The sequence below is a fragment of the Buceros rhinoceros genome, unplaced genomic scaffold (genome assembly GCF_000710305.1).
Source record: "Buceros rhinoceros silvestris isolate BGI_N320 unplaced genomic scaffold, ASM71030v1 scaffold1092, whole genome shotgun sequence".
NCBI classification, from domain to species: domain Eukaryota; kingdom Metazoa; phylum Chordata; class Aves; order Bucerotiformes; family Bucerotidae; genus Buceros; species Buceros rhinoceros.
Window position 1 is genome coordinate 16,138 of NW_010398079.1, and position 8,791 is coordinate 24,928.

The 8,791-nt window shown below is 51.2% G+C and overlaps 1 protein-coding gene across 1 annotated transcript; it reads right to left on the reverse strand.

Annotated features, from left to right (window-relative positions):
* Window positions 1–6,522: 6,522 nt before the first annotated feature.
* LOC104488844 (actin, alpha skeletal muscle) lies at window positions 6,523–8,790 on the reverse strand. The gene is made up of 7 exons (XM_010130934.1): window positions 8,606–8,790; window positions 8,111–8,435; window positions 7,808–7,969; window positions 7,397–7,588; window positions 7,099–7,280; window positions 6,740–6,954; window positions 6,523–6,612 (listed from the first exon to the last, which is right to left on the reverse strand). The coding sequence occupies exons 1-6, from the start codon at window positions 8,732–8,734 to the stop codon at window positions 6,811–6,813; spliced, it is 1,134 nt and encodes a 377-aa protein (XP_010129236.1). The 5' UTR covers window positions 8,735–8,790; the 3' UTR covers window positions 6,523–6,612; window positions 6,740–6,810.
* Between the last annotated feature and the right edge of the window lies 1 nt (window position 8,791).

Consider the following 8,791-nt stretch of genomic DNA (forward strand, 5'->3'; position numbering starts at 1 on the left):
CTGAAGCCTCCGGCTTGTGGCCGCGCTTGGAAAACATTCAGATTTCAAGACTTTCTCTGGTATTTGTGCCAGGAAACCGGGCTGCATGTCTTTCAGAGCTAAACTTAGGATCACAAGTATTTCACATTCTCCAAACACCTTCTGCGACAACATCTCAGAACTCTTCATGAACATCAGTTATTCCTCATTACCTTCCCTTGAGACAGAAAACAGAAAAGCCACATTGCTGGCAACAAATGGAGCCACGGCTGTTGACTTGCTCATGTTCACAGAGGAAAACCATGGTGGTGGGCTTGGTATGGGAAAGGATAAAAGGGAAAGAATACCAGCTTCCCCATGTAAACTGCTCAGTTCCTGCAGTCACAGAAACATGGCCTAATCCCAGCGCTGCTGGGATTAGGTAGGAATAACACCATCACTATTCAAAATTATTTGGGTTAGGGAGCTCCGGTAGCATTCTGCTGGCTTTTTAATGGGGTGTTTCCAGGACAAAAAATCCTTATGAAGGAAATTCCCTGTTCTACAGCCTTTTGGGAAGTGCCTCAATCCCCACAGAACCACTGTGAATAACATGTGGCAAGAAAGCTGATGGTCTTAACCCCTGGTCCACACTTCATGTTCAACTCCATGTAGTGCAGAGCACACGGAGCTCCCCGCTGCGCCCTTTGGCTGTACTCCACAGGTCGATAGCCCAGTGACAGTGATGTTCATCGCCGGCAAACTCAAACCAGTTTAGACCATCATGCCTCTCTTATTTTAACCATTCTTTGAGATTATGGTTGCTAAAGGAAATTAACAAATCTTACAGCAGATGCAGTTGCCCTGGGAAACCTTGTTGGCTTCTTTTGGGTTAACCTGCTTCCAACCTCCTCCCACTTGAACAGCCTTCCATCCCTCCCTCTGCAGACAGACATTCCCCTGCAGCCACAGGGCGGGTTGGGAAGGGCAGGACTTTCACTGGGTTCTCCCCCAGCACGGCTGGCAGTGCTGTGGGTCTTGCAGGTGGCTGGCTCTTGCTCTGCTCTCTGGTCTGTCCTTCCCAGCACTGTCCTAGCCGCTGCAATACCAGCAACCTAGGCTCAGCACCGGCCACTGTTAATGGCAATATAAACACATCTTATTTTGCGCTCAACTAGATCAGGGCATGTCTGTGTCTGAGGGACCAGTAGGTGTGTGATGAAGGGTCGCTATCACCTGTAACCACCACAGCACTGCCTGTGGGAGCACCCTGCTTGCATGTGCCAGGCACCAGGGCAGCTCTTCCCCGCGTACAGGCCAGAGCTGGAGCTGCATCCATCCAGAGGTCCCCTTACACTCATGTATCTGAACTCCTGCTCGCAGCAATCCTGCTTTGGTGAAAAACGACAACATAACCAGAAGAGCTACCCGCATTATCTCCTTTACAAACACAACTCAGGCCCTTTTGCCTCCATGAGCCAGGGTCAAGGGTCAATGCCTGTTGCCACTGGCTTTAGGCTGTTCATCTCTGAGCACATGTGAGAGCCCATTTATCAGGCAGTCCTCCCCCTTTTCCCTGCAGCAGTGAGATTCATTAGCTTTAAAGCCTTGTTTTCCCTGGAGGGGAGAGAAGCTGCTGGAAGCCAAGCAGCGAGGGCACAGCGGGGCAGGGAGAACATGTTTGGAGGGTGTTATGGGTGGGAGGGATGTGCCAAGGAAGAAAGCTGCTTCCAGGGATCTATATATATGCAGGTCCCTGAGGTGGGGTTACAGAGAAGCTCATTCCCGGGCTGCCTGCGACACTCCCTGAACAACAGCGGCCAGAGTTGCTCCAAGCTGCATGGTTTAGTTTCAGAGCATGGCTTTGAGCAGCCAAGACAAGATGGGTTTTGGCTGTGGTCCCTGCAAGCACAAGAGGATAAGCTGCCCAGGGCTGCTGCAGTGCTGGGGGTTTGCACGCTGCTGGCCCTAGTTCTGCAGTGGGCAGTGTTGTTTCAAGGCTGACAGGATGCCCTCAGCGGGGGAAAGAAGGGGATCCCCTGGGCAATAAAAGGTTTCTCCATCATCTGCTCACCTCCATCACATACAGGGCATGTCCCCAGTGGGAGTCAGCAATACTCCCAGCTTTCCCTGCTGCACAGCAATCAGAAGCTGCTTTATTTTCCAGGTCCTTAACAAATAAAAAACAGAGCCTTCACCAGCTGCAATTACAACTAATTCCCCAGGCTTCAAGTTGGACCCCTTTGGTTCCCTCAAAGGCTGTTCTGCTCCAGGGACTGAAGAGGATCTCCAAAACTGCCAGCAGTTCCCAGGAAAGAGCTTGAGGCCAGGGGATGCTCCAAATGGCCCAGTTGTTAAAGCTACCCACCCTGATCGGCATCTGTCCCTCATGGGAGCCCTCCACTCCAGCACTGCCTGCAGTTATCCATCAGTTGATCAGCAGGTTACAGTCACCCTCATGAGCTCCTTTTTCCAGACCCAGGAGATGCACCATGGAAATCCATACCTCTGAATAGCTCTTTTAATTCTATTTTAAAGAAAAATGCCTGTTCTTTTCAAAAGAGAGAGAGAGAGAAAGAAAAAAGAAAGAAAGAAAGAAAGAAAGAAAGAATGAAAGAGAGAAAGAAAGAAAGAAAAGAAAGAAAGAAAAAGAAAGGAAGGAAGAAAGGACGGAAGGAAGGAAGGAAGGAAGGAAGGAAGGAAGGAAGGAAGGAAGGAAGGAAGGAAGGAAGAAGAAAGAAGAAAGAAAGAAAGAAAGCCAGCCTAACAGGCAACGTTCCATTTGATTCATTTTTTTCCTGTGGATTAACGAAATAGAAACAGTAATAATCCTTCCTATGAAAAATGCCTGTTCTTTTCAAAAGAGAGAGAGAGAGAAAGAAAAAAGAAAGAAAGAAAGAAAGAAAGAAAGAATGAAAGAGAGAAAGAAAGAAAGAAAAGAAAGAAAGAAAAAGAAAGGAAGGAAGAAAGGACGGAAGGAAGGAAGGAAGGAAGGAAGGAAGGAAGGAAGGAAGAAGAAAGAAGAAAGAAAGAAAGAAAGCCAGCCTAACAGGCAACGTTCCATTTGATTCATTTTTTTCCTGTGGATTAACGAAATAGAAACAGTAATAATCCTTCCTATAAAATAAAAGCTTTTGAAGTTTTGACCAACTATGCTTTGAGGGGCTTTGTTTTAACACTTTATTTTCAGAAATAAAGATTGCCACAGAATTTGTTTCTTAGGAGTTTGCTCTGAAAAATAATGGTAATTTTCAATTGTCCTCTATTTTGCCCTATTACTAAATCTCATTGAATAAATATTATTGGGCAAAGGTCCAGGGGAGATTAACAGACGACAGAGTACGCAGTGGAGCTGCACTGGTGTTGGTGCTGAGGGGGCGTTCAGGTCCTCTCAGCGAAGCAAAATCCAAACCCAATAAATACTGTAGGTCAAAGCGCTTTTTGTTTCTGCAGCTTTGGAGACCCAGGAGAGAAGTGTGTTGGGGTGCCAGGTCCCTTTCCCAAACTGGGGACAGAGCCATGACATTTTGTGGGAGGAGGCTTATCCTGGACCGCTTTCTGCTCGCTGTGCAATGTAGATTATCATATTAGCAAAACCTCTATCAAAATGAAATCAGGAAGCACCTTCAGTGCCCTCATCTTCTCCAGGAGTCCCTTTGTTCTGCTCAGAGGGTCCCTCTAGCCTGTCCCTCAGAACCCAAGTTTTCCCTGTTACTTAGCTTCTGAAATAATTTTGCTAACGGCCCAAACATCTTCAGACCCTGGGGAAGCTTCCATCAAAACCTAGTCATGACTGTGGCTCCCAAGCTCTTTTAAACAGCCCCACATAATTTCTGCCCCCTCCAGGACTCTTTTTTCCTCTGTATTTTCCATCCCTTGGTGATATTTGCATCCAGGGCAGCTTTTCACGTTGCCCACTGGGTGCAGTTGTGGAGCCAAGCTACAGAGGGTGAGGGTGCTGGCAGAGGCGAGAGTCGTTCTGCCATCATCCTCCTTCCCACGCCACCTGGGTGTTCTGCGTCCTCCCTTCTATTCCGTTTTACTCCTCTGTGGTCACATTAATTCCTTTGCTTCTCTCAAAACAGAGGATACCGGTCTTGGTGATCCTTTGCCTGCCACCAACAGCGCTGTTACAGACGCAGGGAGGATAGTGAAATTATGGAGAACAAAGAACAAACCCGGACTGTTGTGTACAAGCAAAATTTCCAAAACCACCTTCCCAACACTGGGGATCGTGAGCCATGTGAAAATCCAGCTCACATTGCTCCAAACACCCTGTGTCTTGAATTGCTGAAAATCCCAAACCCAAATCAATGGCTGGTTTCAGATTAAATAACGTGTTTTGGTTTGAAATTAAAACCTGAACAGCTTTCATTTGGTAGGCTTAAAAAATTCATCACGTCTCAGTCCATTGACTGAGCCATCAAAACGACAAACCAGTCATTTTTTTTCAGCTGTAAGTATGCACTTTTAGGCACTTCAACAGAATGAAATTGGCAGTAACACTATCAAGAATACCTGATGCTGTGGGTTAGTACGAGACAAAACGCTGCTGTTAGAGACAGTAGACGAGATGCCAGATAATGAGGCAGCATCAGCCTCCCTGCTCAAGGCAGTGTCCATGCAACACCCTCACTGCTGGAGGATTGTCCCCTGCCCACAGCTGCACTCAGGAGCCCTCCTAAAGCCAAGTTTGGCACTGCACAATCTAGGTCTTCATTCAGACGAAGCAAGCACTCCCTGCTCCCGCTGGTTTTGATCAGGCTGGGACGGTGGTTGGCTTAGCATCACTCTCCCCAAAGACTCAGCCCCTTCTGTTGTCGGTTTAGGACCCTAACTTTAATCTTGCAGGTGGGAAAGCCGTGTCTGCACTGGTACCCCACAGTGAGTGGGGTCTGTCTACCCCACAAGGGTGCTTTTCTAACTTTTATCTGTGCTTCTAAAACAGCCTTTTAATCAAATAACAGAAGCAGGTCCTAAAATCCATCTTACGACATCACTTAAGGCACAACTGAACCTGAGATAAGGGGGCAAGTACTGAGGACGTAACGTTAGTTAAGCATAACTTGCGTAACATCTCCCCAAATCCCAACACAACGCTGCCAAATGCCACTTGTGCAACACCTTGCACACACGGCAAGTAAAAGCTCAAGTAAAAGCAACCGTGTTCCTGCTTTCCAGTCCATCTCCAGTCCCTCAAGGAGGGATCTCCGTTCGGGAGCTCCTAGGGCTGCCCAGAGGCCTCCCTGCACCCAGATACCAGGGAAGGATCAGGACAGCTCCTCCCACAGGCTTTTCCTTTGGGATAGGGCTACCAAAAAAGAGCACTTCACATATAGGTCTCACTTCAACGTGGGTAGAACAACCAAAATGCAAAGCACGTGCACCCTTAGCATAGTCACAGCAGAGCAAAAAACATTCCTGGGCTAGAAGTTTAGATGAAAATCATCTTTTTTCCAAAGCACTGTTCTCTCCCGCAGAAAAGGAATAGCCCGAAACTCAAGCACTGCCCTCCTGCCAGGGTCCTGTGCTCCAGGAGTCCTCCTCCAAAGGCTGCCGGTTCCGGCACATGTGCCCTGACCCAGGGAGCTGTGCCAAGCCTGGCAGGGCTTAGGGTGGCTCCCTGAGGGCACTGAGCACCTGGTGGCATGGGAACAGTGGAAACAAAGGGGGGACACAGAGCCCCCCCACCACAGTAAGAGAAGTGAGACAGGCAGGGGTAGCTTCCCCACCTCCACCTGCTCTGCCTCCTCATATGCAAAAAGGACAGGAAAACACCTGCCACAAGGGGAAGCCTCATGGCTTTTCCTGCAGGCTTCCAGGGAGTCCCTGCATGAAGGATCTGGCCCTGGGAGAGCAGAGGAGGGGATAATCCCTTTGCCAGTAGCCCCTCATGCACGATCACTGGCAAGATCAAGCACGTCAAGCAGGGTGAGGAAATGGCCCTGGCTGCCCTCGCCTCCCCAGGGACAGCATGATGGCAGGCGGGTTTCCCATAAGCGGAGTGGAAATCTCTTTATTTAACCTGCACCCACCACCTGCCCTCAGCCCCATCCTTGCCTCTGTCCATCACGCCTTGGAGCTGCACCAGCATGCCAGGGCTACTCTTTTGGCAGGCTGAGCCAAATAAAATCCTCTGCAAGCCCAGGCTCCAGGTAACCCTTTCCCTCCTGGGTCTAGGAGGAACACGTCGCAGAGCGGCAGGCACCCATCTTGCAGCAGCGTGATGCAACACACAGCCACCCCAGGGCTGCTCTCACCCCGCTGTCTGCACCCCAGGCAAGTCACTCAGAGAGCTCACTCCTCTCTGGTTGGTGTCCTGCTCCCTCCCCAGTGCTCCTCCTGGTCTGAGGAGCTCCAGCCCCACCACCCACCGCCCTCACTGTTAAACGACACCCTACGTCAGCCAGCGATGGAAGAACCCAAGCAAATGACGACAAACAACTGCATTAGGGGTATGACAGAATGACTGATGATTTAATGCTTCTTGAAGTTTTTTGTTTCCTTCCACAGGGCATTGGTTTTAAAAACAAAAAAAAAACGAGGTAAAATAAATTAATTTATGTACACTTTACATACACTGTGTCACGTGGGGCTTTGCAGCAACAGTAACCAGAAATCGTTACAAAATAGAAAGTTACATGGCTGTTGCAGGCCCTTGGCAGCCCGCAAACTAGAAGGATGTCATCCCGAGCATGGTTGGCAAAGTGATCATGTAAACATGTTTAGAAGCATTTACGGTGGACAATGGATGGGCCAGCTTCATCGTACTCTGTTGCAGGCCCTTGGCAGCCTGCAACCTAGAAGGTTGTCATCCTGAGCATGGTTGGCAAAGTGATCATGTAAACATGTTTAGAAGCATTTACGGTGGACAATGGATGGGCCAGCTTCATCGTACTCCTGCTTCGTGATCCACATCTGCTGGAAGGTGGACAGGGAGGCCAGGATGGAGCCACCAATCCAGACAGAGTACTTACGCTCAGGTGGGGCAATGATCTAGAAAGAGCCAAGAGAGCCACATCAGTGAACAAGCAAGCGCTGCGGTGACAGGCACAGTAGCGTGCACAGCCCCGCGCGCTATTGGCGGGAGGGCAGAAGGCGGCTGCGCCTGCACCTGGGTCCCTCATGCTCCAGTCCTACCTTGATCTTCATCGTGCTGGGGGCCAGGGCTGTGATCTCCTTTTGCATGCGGTCAGCAATACCTGGGTACATGGTGGTACCCCCAGACATGACGTTGTTGGCATACAGATCCTTCCTGATGTCAATGTCGCACTTCATGATGCTGTTGTAGGTGGTCTCATGGATGCCTGCAGACTCCATGCCTGGGGGCAGGGAAGGGGAGAAAATCAGGCACAAGCACAAAGCAAGAGCTCTACCGGGGAATGAGGGGACTGGGGTGAGCTGGCAGGAGAGGAGAGAAGGAGGGGGGCACACACACCGATGAAGGAAGGCTGGAAGAGGGTTTCTGGGCAGCGGAAGCGTTCGTTGCCGATGGTGATGACCTGGCCATCAGGCAGCTCATAGCTCTTTTCGAGGGAGGAGGAAGAGGCAGCAGTGGCCATCTCGTTCTCAAAGTCCAGCGCCACATAGCACAGCTTCTCCTTGATGTCACGGACAATCTCACGTTCAGCTGTCGGGGGGAGCAAAGGTATTAGTGATTGCACAGGAGGAACAGGGAACGCTTGCACCTCTACCACAGATCTGCTGGGACTCCAGACTCCCAATCACACGCAAACTCCCACCAGGGAGCACTCACAGAGCTTGCAATGGAACAAGGGGCCGTGGCATCACTGAAGGTACAAGGGCTGGAAGCAAGGGGCGACATTTTGGGGTAGGGAATAGCACTTACCTGTGGTGACAAAGGAATAGCCACGCTCAGTCAGGATCTTCATCAGATAGTCAGTGAGGTCCCGGCCGGCCAGATCCAAGCGCATGATGGCATGGGGCAGGGCATACCCTTCATAGATGGGGACATTGTGTGTCACACCATCGCCGGAGTCCAGCACAATACCTGGAGAAACAAGAAGCAGCCACCTGAGATGCAGCCCACAAAGGGCCCTGCCCTGAGAGGCAGAGCACTTATCAGCTGTAGGGGACCAGCCCCAGGCATCCTTGCTTGGGAAGAGGTTTACAGCAGGACATTTGCACTCACCAGTGGTACGGCCAGAGGCGTACAGGGACAGCACAGCCTGGATGGCCACGTACATGGCAGGGACGTTGAAGGTCTCAAACATGATTTGGGTCATCTTTTCACGGTTGGCTTTGGGGTTAAGGGGGGCCTCAGTGAGGAGGGTGGGGTGCTCCTCAGGGGCAACACGCAGCTCATTGTAGAAGGTGTGGTGCCAGATCTTTTCCATGTCGTCCCAGTTTGTGATGATGCCATGTTCAATGGGGTACTTCAGGGTCAGGATACCTCTCTTGCTCTGGGCTTCATCTCCTACGTAGGAGTCTTTCTGACCCATACCCACCATGACGCCCTGCAGGGGGGGAAAGGAGGTGCTCAGCAACCGCTCCGCAGGCAGCAGCGCAGGGCTCCCCAGCAGCCTGGGCATCCTCCCTCCACGCAGGAGGCTGGGAGACAGCAGGGTCCCGCAGCCACGGCTGTGGCAGGGCTTGGGGGCGGTCTCAGAGGGAGACGGTGCAGTACCTGGTGGCGGGGCCGGCCCACGATGGAAGGGAACACGGCCCTAGGGGCGTCATCCCCGGCGAAGCCGGCCTTCACCAGGCCGGAGCCGTTGTCGCACACGAGCGCTGTGGTCTCGTCCTCGTCGCACATGGTGTCGGCTGTCTGCGGGGGCACAGGGGCGCAAGCTGAGCCTCACGGCCGGCCGGC

What these genes read in the sequence shown, in the direction of transcription:
- LOC104488844 (XM_010130934.1), bottom strand. Translation starts at nt 8,734, where the DNA reads ATGTGCGACGAGGACGAGACCACAGCGCTCGTGTGCGACAACGGCTCC. An exon ending in CTATTCCTTTGTCACCACAG is followed by an intron (nt 7,589 to 7,807) that starts GTAAGTGCTATT and finishes TCCCCCCGACAG; the next exon opens with CTGAACGTGAGATTGTCCGT. An exon ending in CTTCCAGCCTTCCTTCATCG is followed by an intron (nt 7,281 to 7,396) that starts GTGTGTGTGCCC and finishes CCCTGCCCCCAG; the next exon opens with GCATGGAGTCTGCAGGCATC.